This window comes from Rattus norvegicus, chromosome 17 (genome assembly GCF_036323735.1).
Source record: "Rattus norvegicus strain BN/NHsdMcwi chromosome 17, GRCr8, whole genome shotgun sequence".
Taxonomy (NCBI): Eukaryota; Metazoa; Chordata; class Mammalia; order Rodentia; family Muridae; genus Rattus; species Rattus norvegicus.
This window is the reverse complement of record NC_086035.1, coordinates 9,591,982-9,607,500: the sequence shown is the minus strand read 5'-3', so window position 1 is coordinate 9,607,500 and position 15,519 is coordinate 9,591,982. Positions and strand designations below refer to the sequence as shown.

The 15,519-nt window shown below is 45.2% G+C and overlaps 2 protein-coding genes across 13 annotated transcripts in view; both read right to left on the bottom strand.

The window, feature by feature from the left end:
* The window catches only part of Hk3 (hexokinase 3), a 17,920-nt gene extending 12,538 nt beyond the window's left edge, over positions 1-5,382 (bottom strand). The window contains exons 1-2 of one of the 5 annotated variants that reach the window (XR_005495237.2): positions 1,386-1,407; positions 786-904 (exon numbers count right to left, since the gene is read on the bottom strand). Coding sequence is in view for 4 of the 5 variants with exons in the window: in XM_006253603.5 (XP_006253665.1) it covers positions 786-881 (96 nt within the window). In the remaining variant the exon portion in view is untranslated. 5 annotated transcript variants of the gene reach the window in all.
* Positions 5,383-9,533: 4,151 nt separating this feature from the next.
* The window catches only part of Uimc1 (ubiquitin interaction motif containing 1), a 69,045-nt gene continuing 63,059 nt past the window's right edge, over positions 9,534-15,519 (bottom strand). For all 8 annotated transcript variants that reach the window (XM_063276146.1, XM_039095471.2, XM_063276145.1 and 5 more), the window contains 3 exons: positions 12,071-12,134; positions 11,047-11,089; positions 9,534-9,979 (listed from right to left, as the gene is read on the bottom strand). In XM_063276146.1, the coding sequence (XP_063132216.1) occupies positions 9,781-9,979; positions 11,047-11,089; positions 12,071-12,134 (306 nt within the window). In that variant the 3' untranslated portion in view covers positions 9,534-9,780. The remainder of the gene's footprint in view (positions 9,980-11,046; positions 11,090-12,070; positions 12,135-15,519) is intronic.

Genomic DNA, 15,519 nt, shown 5'->3' with positions numbered 1-15,519 from the left:
GGTTCCTGATTGTAGTGACCATGGGAGGGAACTATGCCAGAGAGACCAGAGAAATAGGAGAGAAAGGGACACGAGGACATAGCTTCCAGCCTTTAATATATACGTGTGTGTGCTTGTGTGTGTGTGTAGACGTGCATGTATGTGTGACTGTGCTTGTGAATGTGTATAGGTGTGTGCATGTGTGAGTGTGTGCACGTGTGCAGATGTGCATGTGTGAATATAGTATTAACCTTTAGAAGGAAGGCTAAGAAACGGTAGTATTGGATGGTAAGAGAGTCTGGAATGCAGCCAGAAGGATACATAAATCATGAAATGGGTTATAAAGCTAATTTCTGAAAGTTTCATTTCTACCGTAGTTTCTTCCTTTTTCCACTTCCTTTTCGTGGTGGATAAATCTGTAAAAGTGTGATTTATAGAGTGAAAGTATAAGTTTTTCACAATAGAATCCTTTATTTTTGAAGAAAATGGGGAGGGGCCATTCAGCTCTTGTAGGGCTGCTCCAGCATCTCTGTGGCAAGCTGACAAGAGAGGCACATTTACAGGCGGCAAGCCTCAGTGCAAACTCTTCATCTTAAACTCAAGTCGCTGTACACCTCTGAGCCCCGCCCCGACACCAGTCCACACCTTGCAGTTGTTTGGAGACTCAAAGAAAAGAGACACCAGATTGGAGATGAATAGCTTAGAGTACCGGAAAGAGGCCACAGGGTATGAGCCCAGCATCTCTACTCACCCTATCCTTGATAGCCTTAAATAAACACAGGATTGGTACCCATTGCTCCGCTTACCAGTTCTAAGCTACCTGAGGGCCTTGGAATGCCCTCCTGGGGGCAGCTTGAGTCTCTTTCTCCCGGGTGCAGACCAGAAGGCTCAATGGCGGCCATGTTTCCACAATGGTATTGACTACCTACAGGAAAAAAGGGATAGCTGGACTCAAGATTGGTTAGTCTACAGGCTCCAAGGGGCAATAACTCAAACCCACGACTTCTTTCCTTCCAAATGGAAGGAAGAGTGGAGTTGTACACAGTTGGAAAAACGTCTGACCAGTGAAGATCCTTCAGCGATCCAGGAGGAGTCAGCTGTTTTCCAGAAGCCTGTGTAACAATGTTTCCCCTTCCGCCCAATCCTAAACCTTTGGAGCCCCTCTGACCCTGGTTTCTTTCCTTCCTTGGCCCCTGAAGTCTACCGTGGCTGCCCTTTCTGAGTCTTTATCAGTAAGTAACTCTTCTCTTGTGCCTTTAAATACACAGTACAGTTTCCAAGCCTCCAAGGACAGTTGTGCCTTCCTCTATACTCCGTCCTTTTTACCATTAAAACTCGTGCGTCGGAACTCCCAAATCAGGCACTTGCAAGCCAAATGCCAATCCCAGCAGTCTGTCAGCTCTCACTTGCAGTGTAGTGGTCCCTTGAACTCAGCAAAGGCAGATTCATTTCTCCACGATCCTTCCACAAATCTCCTGCCCTCAACTTGGCTAGAAGCATCAAGAGTTTTGCTTAAAAGAGAGCAGTTACTCAGGTCCTAGCTGGAGCTTTGAGCAAGCAGTTTCTTGCCTGTCCTCTCTTTCCTGTCCCCACAACTACTGGTATTCCTGCTTCTGCAGGTTGACTCTGGCTCACGCTGTCATGGCTCCTCCTGCAGACGGGGAAGAACTCAGTGGTGCTATTGCAAGACCCTCATGTGGCCTCACCCTAAGCTTTCTCTTGCTCCTCCAAACTCCACACACGCTGACTTCCTGTCTTCTGCATTTTAGTCTTCACTTAAGTTGTTCCCCAGTGGGAAGGGCTGGCCTCATAACCTTGTGATGTCTGAGTCACCTCTGCACTTCAATTCCAGGACAGGGTCGGGCAGGGTTAGACCCGGGGCTCATGCCTATAAACCTGGCATTAGGCTGACTGAGGCAGGAATACTCTGAATTTGAGGATAACCTGGGCTGCATAGTGAGACCCTATCTCCAAAGGAGGCAGTAATTTGGTAAACCAAGACATTTTTTTTCTGACAAGTCTCCCCTAAATTATATATACAACACTTAGTTTCCAAATTAGTCAGAAGAGAGCATACATCCTAGTAATCATTCACGCACTTACCTGCTCATGAGCTCAACGTTTACTCCACACAAGCCAGATTAGCGAGGAACCCTAGGATTTAAACTCCAGTTTCGTGCATTCGGACCTTTCTCTTCCTCGAGTGAAAAACATATCTCTACTCCTCCATCACCAGAAACCAGTCTGTTTGAACTAAGGGCTTCTTGGATTCCCTTATCTGAATCACACATGGTTCAAAAGTGCTCCTTTTGAATGGTATTCTAGGGACCCTTCCTGAGGCTGGGTAGGGCCATCACCACTGAGGACCTCCTTTAGCCATAGGCTATGCCAAGGGTTTGAGATGAGGCCCGAGGGAATTAAAGGAAGTGCTCACCTGGGGGGATTCAGAAGTTATCACCTTCCTCAAGTCTCAGCTCCCAAATAAGACGACCACAGTGATCTTGGACTAAACTCAGAAGTGAAGCTCAGGGCCAAGCTCCACCCTCCTCTTCAGCCACTCAACAGAAATATGCTAATTCATGAACGTGTACTTCCCCACAAATCTACCCCAGAGGAGCCCAGAATGGGCAGGACCACAGTACAAACCAGCAAGATGACCACAGGAAGTTGAAGGCCCAAGTAGGTTAAAGACTCCAAAATATTCTCTCGGCAGTGCTAGGAGCTTAGTTTGTTTAATAAACATGAAGTTTTCAAGTTTTGGGAAAGAAGCAGAGACCAACCTGGAAATATGTGGTTGAAATAGGCAACTTGTCAAAATGTAGTAAGCAGAACTGTGTAAGAGGCAATGTAGGAAGCTTAGAGGAAGACTCTGCAGGAGAGTGGCCAGGGCAAGTCGGTGAAGTCTTTTCACAAAGAAGAGACCATGTATGCAGTGGTGTGTGTGCGTGTGTGTGTGTGTGTGTGTGCGTGTGTGTGTGTGTGTGTGCATGTGTGTGTGTGTATGTGTGCGTGTGTGTGTGTGTGCGTGTGTGTGTGTGCGTGTTCATAGATTTGGGTACAGCTCTCAGAACTTACTGAGGATGCCCATAGTTGGGATACATGGCAGAAGAAGTAACACCCAGACCAAGAAGTCTAGACTAAAGAGTGTAAGGCAAGGTGGGGCGAGTGGTTTGCCTGGAGGTCTTCCCTTCTGGAACATGGGGTTCTTTTTTCTTTTTAAGATTTATTTAATTTGGGGTTGGGGATTTAGCTCAGTGGTAGAGCGCTTGCCTAGCAAACGCAAGGCCCTGGGTTCGGTCCCCAGCTCCCAAAAAAAAAAAGAAAAAAAAGATTTATTTATTTATTATATGTAAGTACACTGTTACTATCTTCAGACACACCAGAAGAGGACATTGGATCTCATTACAGATGGTAGTGAGCCACCATGTGGCTGGGATTTGAACTCAGGACCTCTGGAAGAGCAGTCAGTGCTCTTAACCACTGAGCCATCTCTCCAGCCCAGAACATGGGGTTCTTAAGCTTCTGTGGAGCAACACTACTGGTCGCTACACTGTTTTTCCATTTAACTATTCTCCTGAAATACAATCTTGGGGAACTAATGTGTGTGTGTGTGTGTGTGTGTGTGTGTGTGTGTGTGTGTGTGTGTGTGTGTGCGCATGTGCAAGCGCTGTGATTGACCACCCCCAATATACCAACTAAAGAAATAAATTATAATGAAAAACAATGTGCATTGGAAAAGGGACAGAGAAAGGGGTCCAGTGACCTTCAAGATTCTCTGTTCTCTGCAAGGTACTTAGAAGAGTTTTATGTTCAGCAAAGGATTGGGGCAGAGTCACGAGATGCGAAGGTTAGCCATCTTGATCAAGGTGTATGAAATTCCACCCCTCCCTCTCAACTCTTATCCTGTACTGTAGTCTCTCAAGCTCTTCTGTCACCCAAAGGAGGCCAGTCTGCATACCACAGCTGTCATTTGAGAGGGAAGTGTGATCCTGAGAGACTTTGCTGGCCCTGGAATACAGTATGACTGAGGTTTTAGGACATGACTTAACTTTGTGCTTTCAGCCTTGAAGGAAGGGATGGGTCAGAGACAGGCACACTCCTTGAGTAATTAGCACGTCCATGCAGAGCAAGCAGTTGTCAGACACAATGCCTAACGAAGCTGCTTCTAAGTGCCTGTTAGAACTCAGGCAAATTGGTGGGCACATGACGGCTACTTAGCAGTCATGCTATTACCCAGTTAGTGAAGGCTTCCAGGGGACACGGGCGAGCAGAGGTGGCTCCTGTAGCAGCTTTGATGGGATCAGACCTATGAACGTGGCAAGTACAGCTCTACCTGAAGTTTCCTGGATACCAACCAGACCTACAGGTTATGGAAGTCAAGAATGATGTTGGGGAAGGCAAACTGACCATCATCCCAGGCAGCTCCCCAACACAGCACCGTGCTGAGTTTGAGGCCTTAACTTCACTCAGTTGAAGGGAGACGGTGGAAGTGAAAGTAAAAGCCTAGTTATGATTCATGATCATGACCACGACAGCCTCTGGTCAGCATGAGGGGGATGTTCCTGGAAGTTATTTTCGAGACTCCTTGTCTGTGATTCTGAAAGTGCTGTTTTCATCTCACCAGGAAGTAGGTTGTCCTGGTTGCAGTCACAGTGTCAGGGACCTTCTAAGGCCAGGGTTTGAGGTCTGTGAACCTTTGGTCCAGCCCTGTCTGTCAAGCAGACATGGGATGGCTACAACCAACAAGGGAAGAGTCAAACCCTGACAAGGCTCCCTCAACATTTCCCAGTGCAGCCTGCAGCCATCCAGAAGGAACTGTGGAATGGGGAGAGCCAAACAGCAAAATTGGGGTATTACTGCTGGCCCAGAAGGCCCTTTGCTCCTCTCAGCCGATAGTGCCCATAGCCAGCTCTCCGATCATCGTCCATACCCTTCCTCACAGCTCTCTCACAGGCACTGCACTGCCTCAGCTGCGTCTCTGTTCCTACTGATTTGTCTACAGTGACCGACTCATACCCCTGGCCTCTCTAACCCTTTCTTTCGTCCATTCCCCTTTCATCAAAGTTCGGTTAGCAACAGTGGGACTCCCCCATCCCCACCCTGACCTCCATAACAAGTGGGCCCAGCTCTGACCCCAGCTGGGAACTAGTCTGCTGTGTTTATTAAAATCATCTATGCTGGGGTTGGGGATTTAGCTCAGCAGTAGAGCACTTGCCTAGCAAGCACAAGGCCCTGGGTTCGGTCCCCAGCTCCGAAAAAAAGAAAAAAGAAAAAAAAATCATCTATGCTTACCTTACCTGCCCAACTTTGGGCACACCTTATGAGCCTTGGTGCCAGATCCTGGATTCTGATATGGAGGAAGTATCATTTAACTTCTGCTAAACGGAAGTGCCCTCCCTCAACCCCAACAGTCCAGGGCTTTTGAAACAGCAAGAAAGCAATCTGCTTCTGGTGCACATGCTCTCAGCACTCTTCCGGAGTGTCGACCATGTCCCATCTTCCCAAGGGTAATCACCAACCTCCCATCAATTTACAATCTCCCTTTTCCTCTCCCCAACTCCCATTGGCTAAAATCAACCAAGGTCAAAGCTGCCTTGCCTCACAGGCAAGTAGCTTGATCCAAACTCCAATTTCCAGAGTCATCAGCATAGTATCAGACAGGCCTAGGTTCAGACGCAACCCATTTCCCCGACTGATTTATGGAAGGTTTCCATTTGTCTAAGTCTAAGGTTTGGGTGGGTTTTGTTGTTATTACTGTGTATATGGTGTGTGTGTGTGTGTGTGTGTGTGTGTGTGTGTGTGTGTGTGTGTGTGTGTGGTGGGCTATGTGCCTCAGTGAACATGTGGGGGTCAGAGGACTTTGGGGATTGAACCTAGGTCATCAGGCTTAGGCAGTGAGCACTTGACCTGCTCAACTGTCTTGCTGGCCCTGACTCTGAATTTCCATGTATAAAACTTAATTTCTCTGTAGGATCTACTTTAGACCTGTAAACATGACAGACATCAGCCTTGCTGCGTGTTTATTGGATCCCAACCAGCCCTATAGGCAGTAAGACGTGATGCTGGGGAGGGCACAATAGACATCGCCCCCACATGCTCCAGTCAGTTGTTAAGTCTCTCAGCTGTTTCTCTAAATATGGAAAGGATGTGAAAGGTCCAGCTCGTGTCACGCTTGTGATAAGTGCTGCCAGACTCCCTGGGTGACCCGATGTTTATCTTTGTCTTGTTTGAGACTGAGTCTTGCTACAAAGCCCTGGCTGTCCTGGAACTCACCGTGGAGGTCAGACTGACCTTGAACTTATGATACCCACCTACCTCTGCCTCACCACGGCTGGGATTAAAGGTGCGTGCCAACGTGCTCAGATTTTTATCTTTTTAAGTAAACTCCAGATGTCTATTTCCAGGTTGGGCTCCCCAGAATTAGACCCAATCATATACTATATTTCAGAAGGTTCCAAATAGGGCTGGGATGAGGGTGACGAAAGTGAGATAGAATGCTGACTTCGAGTCTCTCACGCATGCCAGTGCTAACCCTGCACTTATATGGACCCAAGAGTTCAGACCTATATATGGTCATGAGGGGATCTGGATATGAGTTAGCAGGAGACAGCCAAGACAGCATACATATTTAAGCTGTTAGGAACTATGGAGACCCAACCCTACAAGAGAATCCCTGAGAACATGGCAGAATGTGTCTCAGTTGTCCTACCCGACATGAAGAAAATGGGTTACTTCTATACTCCAACTCCTATTTTCATTGGCCAAAGGCTACAGCAGAGCACTAGTTCTTGGCCCGTCTAGCTTGTGCCAACGTAAGTCAAGAGACATCATCTTGCAAAGGTACAAGTGTCTGCGATAAAACCCTTTGAGTAGAGTCTATAAGATGGGTGAGAGCCCAGGGGAAGTGGGCCAGGCACAACTTCTGACAGAAGGCTCTTGTAAGGACAAAAGGAACACAACTATGATGATGTTAGACAAAAGTCCTCCTGGGGTTGGGGATTTAGCTCAGTGGTAGAGCGCTTGCCTAGTAAGCGCAAGGCCCTGGGTTCGGTCCCCAGCTCCAAAAAAAAGAAAAAGGAAAAAAAGTCCTCCTCCCAGTTTATAGCAATAGTTCAAGTTCATGGAGCTTTAAAATTCTCCATGATCTAGCAATCTTCAGAACTACCCAGCAGTCCCAGGAGAACTAAGTGTGTAAGACCCAGGCTTCTTGTGGCTCACTGGTCTTAGGTAATGCCCAGTGTGCTCACGCCTTAGAAATGTCTTGTCTTGCGGCTGTCGGTCATCCCTCCAGCCCTTCCACCCTCACTGCTTCTGACACACAAAGGTCATGTTAGTAAGTCGCTGCCACTACACCTTTGCAGCAAATGTGTTGTCTATAAACATTTGTCAATCCTTAAAATACTAAGTATTTTTTTCTCATCTTACAGACAAGTAAACTAAGAGTGTTGAACCTGTATCAGAAGTAGGTGCAGACATAGCTTGATCTGACAGGATCTTCCCTTAGCTCTTTACTCTTTGTCTAATGCACCTCCTATCAGACTACAGCAAGGAGAGAGAAGACTGCTGTGGTGATTTCAATGTGCTTGGCCCAGGGAGTTGCACTGCTAGGAGGGGCGGCCTTGTTGGAATGGGTGTGGCCTTGTTGGAGGAAGTTTGTCACTGTTCGGATGGGCTTTGAGACCCTCCTCCTGGCCGCCTGGAAGACCGTCTGCTCCTGACTACTTTCAGACGTACAACTCTCAGCTCCTCCAGCGCCATGCCTGCCTGGACACTGCCATGTTCCTACCTTGATGATACTGGACTGAACCTCTGAACCTGTAAGCCAGCCCCAATTAAAGGTTGTCCTTTACAAGAGCTGCCACGGCCATGGTGTCTCTTCACAGCAATGGCAACTCTAACTGAGACAACTGTGTAAACAGGCAGCCCTGAAGGCAGCTGTGGGCATCTGGGGACTTTTCTTTCCGTGAGTCCCACGTAGGCTGAGAATTCCTAGTTTAGTTATTCCACATCTTTAGCCAACGGCCCACATTCTCTACAGCCTGCTCGATTTTAAGCTAATCCACTTTTAGAAGCAGTTCTTTCCCTTGACTACACCATATAGGAACACGAATTATACCATTTATAGAGATCTCCCTCCTAAATGAGCACCTAATGAGATATGAGTGAATTCTACGGATGAATGGATGGATGGATGGATATATACATATATATATGGCACACTTTCCCTTAGAAGGGAAAACAAAACAATGCTGATGTCAGAAAAGTACAACATCTTCCTTAGAAATGGAGAGTCCGTAACTGTGGTCTCACTGCCACGGACAGAGAGGGCTTTTACTTGTTCCTCTTGAGCCGTTTCCTCATCTGAAAGCTGGTTATGATGAGTTTCTATGAGGATCAAATGATAATACATCTATTGGCTGGACTACAGTGATTGATCAAAAATTAAGAAATATTATTTATACGTGTGATACTGGTGTCAACGTGAATCAAGAACAAAATATTACTGTGGTGGGAACAGAGATTTTCCAATTTAACTAGAATCAAGAGTTTGCGTGCTAAGTGCCTTAATGTCTGTACAGGGTCTCCAGTCCAGCGATCTGAACTTCCCAGTGTACACATCTCACTTTACTTTAAAATAAAAGACAGCTTTAGATCTGACAAATCAGAAGCCAGGCATCTGCGTTGTCTACTAATCTACCCTGGTCTAAGGTCCTGCGCTGGCCAACACCAGTCTCTTTCATTAATAATCTATCCTGGTCTAAGGTTCTGCGCTGGCCAACACCAGTCCCTTTCATTAAGCTGCCCAGGAACTGGAGCCAAAGCTGGTTCTTCTGCAGCCTTGCTTGACTGTGCTCTGGGTAATTCTTCTGCCATTTGAGTCTCTCACTTTGGAGTCACCGAGCACTAGGATAATGCACATCACTATACTGCCCAGGAACAGACAACACAGCAGAGAACGGGAACTGCTCTAGCATTACCATCAAAACAGAAATTGCTGCTGTCACATGACCTTTGGCAGCAAAAGAAACAATTCTGGTTTAAATAGATAACTGTGCCTCGGACTCCCACTGGTAACTCTATTTTGAAGGAGAAAAAAAGCACAGACATTAATACAACAGTGTTCACTTAAAAATTCCAGGGGAGGGGTTGGGGATTTAGCTCAGTGGTAGAGCGCTTGCCTAGCAAACACAAGGCCCTGGGTTCGGTCCCCAGCTCCGAAAAAAAAGAAAAAAAAAAATTCCAGGGGAAAAGTGGCAAGTCTCCCTTCTATAAGGTCATAGGCCCTAGCTGCGAATTCTTAGGTCACCGAATGAAAGGGATAACAGTTAGTAGTAGAATTAAATACATTTGGCACAGCCAAAATGATGTCAGGTTCAATGTTCAGAATCGTGCTGTGTAATTTAAATGAATGTGAGTAGTATGTCAAAGATTAGCAATGAAATTCATTCAGGAGCACATAGCTTATGAGTGAAAAACTACTCTAAACTGAAATATCCCCACCCCAAAGCTTACAACAGAAATAAAAAGAAACACTTCCATCTATTGAAAAAAGATTTCATACAAAGATAAATATATTTAAATTTTAACTATAAGCAAATTCAAACAGACTGTTGTAAAACAGAATACTATTCACAGTTGTCTGAAGAGATCTTATAAAACATAAAAATCAGGGTGCTGAACAGACGCTGGTGGTGAAAACAACAGGGTCAGAACTCTCACAGCAAACTGGAGACCACAATAATTAATGAACATGACCAATCCAACAACAATCATTCTGGTCATCCTCCAGTCTCAAGAAATTCAAGATTTTCTCCTCCTTCCTCTGCCTGATTTGGTTTGTGACCGGAAAGCAAATTGGCCTTTAAAGTCCACTAAGCAATTTGTAGCTTCTGAAACAGGAACAAAAGACTTGATGGGAGACTCATTTAAGTTGAGCTTTGAGAGCGAACTCTGCCTCTCTCTGCTGCAGCCAGCCTCTTCCACATCTGGTGAGGGCATCCTGGACAGAAAGAAAAAATATATATTGATATATATTCACTATAGTGATACATAGTGAATTCAAGTGATACATATCTCGTTTGTGTGTGTGTGTGTGCGTGTGTGTGCACTCTCTCTATGGATGCTGGGAATTTTTCCTGGGTCCTCTAGAGTAACCAGTGCTCTTAACCACTGAGCCATCTCTCCAGCTTCCAGCCTTTATTTAAATAAACCAGCTCTCAATATGTGGACCCAGAGATCAGTCTCCCTCTGCCTCATGGGTACTAGGATTAAGTTGGCTATTAACCCACTAAGCATCAAGTGTGGGCTGTTACACACTGTAGTGGGCTGGTACACATTGTAGTGGGCTGGTACACACTGTAGTGGGCTGGTACACACTGTAGTGGGCTGTTATACACTGTAGTGGGCTGGTACACACTGTAGTGGGCTGTTATACACTGTAGTGGGCTGGTACACACTGTAGTGGGCTGTTATACACTGTAGTGGGCTGTTACACACTGTAGTGGGCTGTTATACACTGTAGTGGGCTGGTACACACTGTAGTGGGCTGGTACACACTGTAGTGGGCTGTTATACACTGTAGTGGGCTGGTACACACTGTAGTGGGCTGTTATACACTGTAGTGGGCTGTTACACACTGTAGTGGGCTGGTACATACTGTAGTAGGACTTAAACCTAGTACAACTAACTTCTGAAAGGCTCTAGCCATTTAAGTACTACCATCCTGCTTTTACAGATGAGGATACTGAGTAAAGTCATGGACCCTAAAGCCATGGAGACATGGGGAGACGAGTCAAATCCAAATTCCAAACCGCCCCAAACCTGCTAGAATTTGGGTTTGGCTGCAGTGGAAAGGGAAAGAAGTAACACACAGCTCTGCTAATTTTAACATCAGTACAGCTGTCCAAGCGATCCGCAGTCCAGGGTCAGCAGGAGCATTAGGGTCAAGAGCTCCACTACTTCCACAGTGGTCCCTCTTTGTGCAGCTGACGGTCACTGTACGGAGTCCGTCAACAGGGTCCCCTGGCAGAGCTGTGAGGCCGTGCTTCAGTGCACACCTCAGCTTACCTGAAGGCTCCTGCTTCGGAACACTTGGGGGTTCTCTCTACACCTGGAGAGATAACAAAGGTACTAACGTTAGCAGTCAGGGCGTCTCCCGTCTGGCGCCTCCACTTTTCATCAGGTCTATTCAAGTTGCTCAGCCCTCCGATCCTCACCAATGGAATGGAGCATTAGCATCCAACAGCTCAGCTGCAGCTGACCACTCGGGAATGCATCCTCTCTGACTGAATCTACCTCAGCTCTAGACTCAGGCCATAGCGCTGCCAGGAGAGACCTGCTACCTGAGAGATTCACAACCTGGCCATCTAGAGAAGCTGGATGGAGGCTTTTTTTTAAGTCATCACAAGGCAAACAGACTGTTTGTGGAGATGAACTATTACAACCAGACAGTAAGCAAAGGTTCCTGCTCCACTGCATTTGTAAATCTTAACAACAGCAGTGCTAGGAACAACAGTAGCAGAAGCATCGCATCCATCAGAAGCCAGGGGTGCACTAGGTGTTTTCCAGACACAACTCGTAATCTCCAAAGTCACCACTGCCAGTGCTCGTTATGAATCTACGCTAAATTTCCCTACATACTCTAGGCACACAGCGAGGAGTTTTAGAATTCTAACATAGAATTACTTCCTACAATTGCTCGGGAGTGTGAATTAGGACACTGAGCTAAAGGTAACATACGACGACTTACAAACACTCACAGGCAGTAATGTCTGCATGTCTGCTTTCCCACGACTGCTTCTTTAGAAGTCCTGCTTTCTGGCATGTGTTAGTTTTTGCAGTTTGGAACCACTCCCCAGATTAACAGGCAGTCCTGACTCTAGACTTTGTAAAGCATTACATTAAACACAGTAAGACAGGGTATCTCTCCATCTGTCCTTGAAAAGAGACAACCTAGATTCAATCTCAAAGGCTGGCTGACTGGCTCCAAAAATTCTCTCATATATCCCCAACGATGAGCTGAAGGCCAGCAGCTGCTGTCCCACTGGATAGCCTAGACAGACACCCTGAGACCTGGCCTTGGATTCTTCACCTGTGGTCCTGTGCTCAGACTGCTCCAAGAGACTGAGAAGTCGGCCTTGACTATGACCTTTTTCCTGTGATAGAGAAAAACAGACAGAAGGATTACTTCATGGAAAGATTTAAAACACAACTGACTTAGCCCAGATCAAAAATTTCCCAGAAGAGTATGGTGGCACAGCTGGGACAAGCTTAGTCCTTTGCTTTATAATATTTGAGAGTAGATGAGACACACAGCAAGCTGTACTGAAGAGAATACAGCACCATACGAGGAACTCTGCAGGTGTAGTAGTGCACATCTTTAACCACAGAGGGAGGGAGGTGGATCTCGGAGTTCGAGACCAGCCTGGCCTACAGAGGAAGTTCTGGGCCAGTCAAGGCTACACAGGGAGACCCTATAAGAAAGGAAAGAAAGAAAGAAAGCAAGCAGAAAAAAAGAGAAATAGAAAGAAAGAAACTCAAGGATGGTTTCAGCATCAAATCAAATCAGTTCACAAATTACATTAAAGAGCCTCTGGGCTGGAGGGATGGCTCAGTGGTTAAGTGGTTCCAGAGGATTGGAGATCAATTTCCAACACCCACATGGTGGCTCACAACTGACTGTAATTCTGGTCCCAGGGGATCTCAGGTCTCGGCTCTGGCCTTCTAGGACACTCCATTCATGTGCACATATCCTCACACAGACACATTCATACATACACATAACTAAAATTAATAAAAGAAAATCTTAAAAAAAAGAATAGCTTTTGCTCTATGTTAAATTTGAAGAGATTTTTTAAAAGCAAAAACAGACATCAGTTTCCAGGCACCTGCTACAGGCAGCAATGCCGAGATAAACAAACTGGCGCTGCTCTTCCACAGGACCCAGGTTCAAACCCCAGCACCCACACTGTGACTCACTGTTAATTGTCTGTAACTCCTCTTTCAAACTCCGTGGACATTAAGTACACATGTGGTACACAGAGAGATGTACATGTGTGCAAAACAATCATACACATAAAATAAAATTAAAAACAATTTCTTAAAGAGATAAATTGGCTCTTTGACGTATTGGCACTCGCCTATGAAATTCAACTCTAAAATCACCTCATTCAGGGAGCTAAAGAGTCCCTGATTCTCAAATGATTAAGAGTACGTGCTTCTCCTCTCCCAGAGGACACAGGTTTGATTCCCTGCCCCCACACAGCAGCTCACAACCTTCTGAAACCTAATCTAGGGAACGCGACCCTCTCCTCTGACCTCGGTGGTACCAGGCACACACGTGGTCCACAGACACACACGCGAACAGACACTCATGTGCATAAAGTGAAACGTAAGGCATCTGGCTCAGGACGCAGCTCCCTCTGCCATGGTGGGCGTGGTGGAGAATGGTCGGTCTCTGCCCTCTGTGTGAGTGGTTAGAATGCTAAGAGCTCTTGCGCACACTGTAACTGCTTTATCTCAGTCAGGAAACCAAGGCTTGCTCTTCCTCATCTCATCACAAGGCCCAGAAAGCACTTAGATCCATTTTCCCACAGACCAGGAGTCATGCCTTGTAGTTTCTAAAACCCAGAAACAGAAGGGATTCACAAGTTATTTCACAAGGGTTCCCAGCAGTGGGGACATAGATTCCCTACACTTTCTGAAAAGCAATTAGATGTAATATTTCAAAAGATGTTGAAATGTTGGGTTCTACTGCAGGAAATAACTGGCAGCTCAGAATTAACGGTACCCACCCACCCTGGCTTTTAGATTATTGCCATTGTTTCATTTTTATTGTTTTATTGGGGTTATTGTTGTAGCTTCTGTGTTAAGATAGGGTACACTACATAGATCACTGTCTAAAACTCACTATGGACCCAGGACTGGCCTTTGAACTCTCATAGTACCTGAGTGCTGGGACATGGGAACTTGCTATGACAGGCTTTAGACTGTTTAAACAGTCTTTAAATATAGACAAACTGGGAAAAAACCCTAAATGTTTAATAAAAAGATAATGGTTAAGTGACCGTATATATGATAATTAATAATAATAGTTCTTTTTTTCAGGTTGAGGAGCAGGTAATAGATGTGGAGGTGGGACTTACAATTGCCTATGTAGACCAGGATGGCCTCAGGCTTGTGACCCTCATTAGTGGCAGGATTACAGACACACTCAATCACACCCAGCTAACAGTAATGCTTCAGAAGTCTACAATAAACCCAGAGATTTACCCTATCCAGCAGGGCTTCTCATTCCAAATGGGGCCCCTTTTCGCCTGAGAAACCTTTACATGACCTTGGGTATATAGGTGTGTGTGTGTGTGTGTGTGTGTGTGTGTATATACATATATATGTATATATATATCCAATAAAACAGATCAAATATTTATTGATAAAAAATTATAAGGGGCTGGGGATTTAGCTCAGTGGTAGAGAGCTTACCTAGGAAGCGCAAGGCCCTGGGTTCGGTCCCCAGCTCCGAAAAAAAAAAAAACCAAAGAAAAAAAATTATAATAAAAATTTTTGTTTTGTTTTGTTTTTTCGGAGCTGGGGACCGAACCCAGGACCTTGTGCTTGCTAGGCAAGCGCTCTACCACTGAGCCAAATCCCCAACCCCAATAAAAATTATTTTAAAACAATTCTTGGGCTGAAGAGATGGCTCAGTGGTTAAGAGTACTGACTGCTCTTCCAGAGGTCCTGAGTTCAATTCCCAGCAACCACATGGTGGCTCACAACCATCTGTAATGGGATCCGATGCCCTCTTCTGGTGTGTCTGAGGACAGTGACAGTGTACTCATATATAATAAATAAATCTTTTAAAAAAAACAATTCTTTGAAATATATAATTTTCTATTTACTAAAGATAAAAGTAAATGTGCATAATAATGAAATAGATGTGTTTATGGTGTGATTTACTTTTATTATTTTGGTTTTTGAGATAGGGTCTCTTATAACCCAAGTTGACCTTGAACTTGTTATATAGCTGGAAATGATTGAACTCCTGATCCTCCTGCCTCTACCTCCCAAGTGCTAGAACTGTAAGTGTGCAGCACCATGCTCAGTGTTATTTGGTTCAAGGTCTTCATTCATACTGGGCAATCATTCTACCTCTGAAGCCAACTTCCAGCCCATACTTGTTTATTTTTATATACGAATTAAATTCTGCCTGAATATTTGACAGTACAAAATGCAGAACATCTTTCTCAGAGTTGACTGATACTTTTATTTTATTATCAGCACTGCTGAGAACACTGCTTCACATAAATATATATTACAAATTGGCAGGTATATGTTTATGGACATTTCAGAAATTGCTGGAAATTTCTGTCTTAATCCCAAACCAAAATTCACTACTAATACTTTAGGCTACTCACATCAGCAACTCAAGTAGTAATTTTTAAAATCAAACATTCTCACAGAATACAACCAAAAAGATATAGTAATTTGGGGTGAGGATGTCACAAAAGTGACTGCTGTGCAAAACAAAAGACCTGAGTTTGG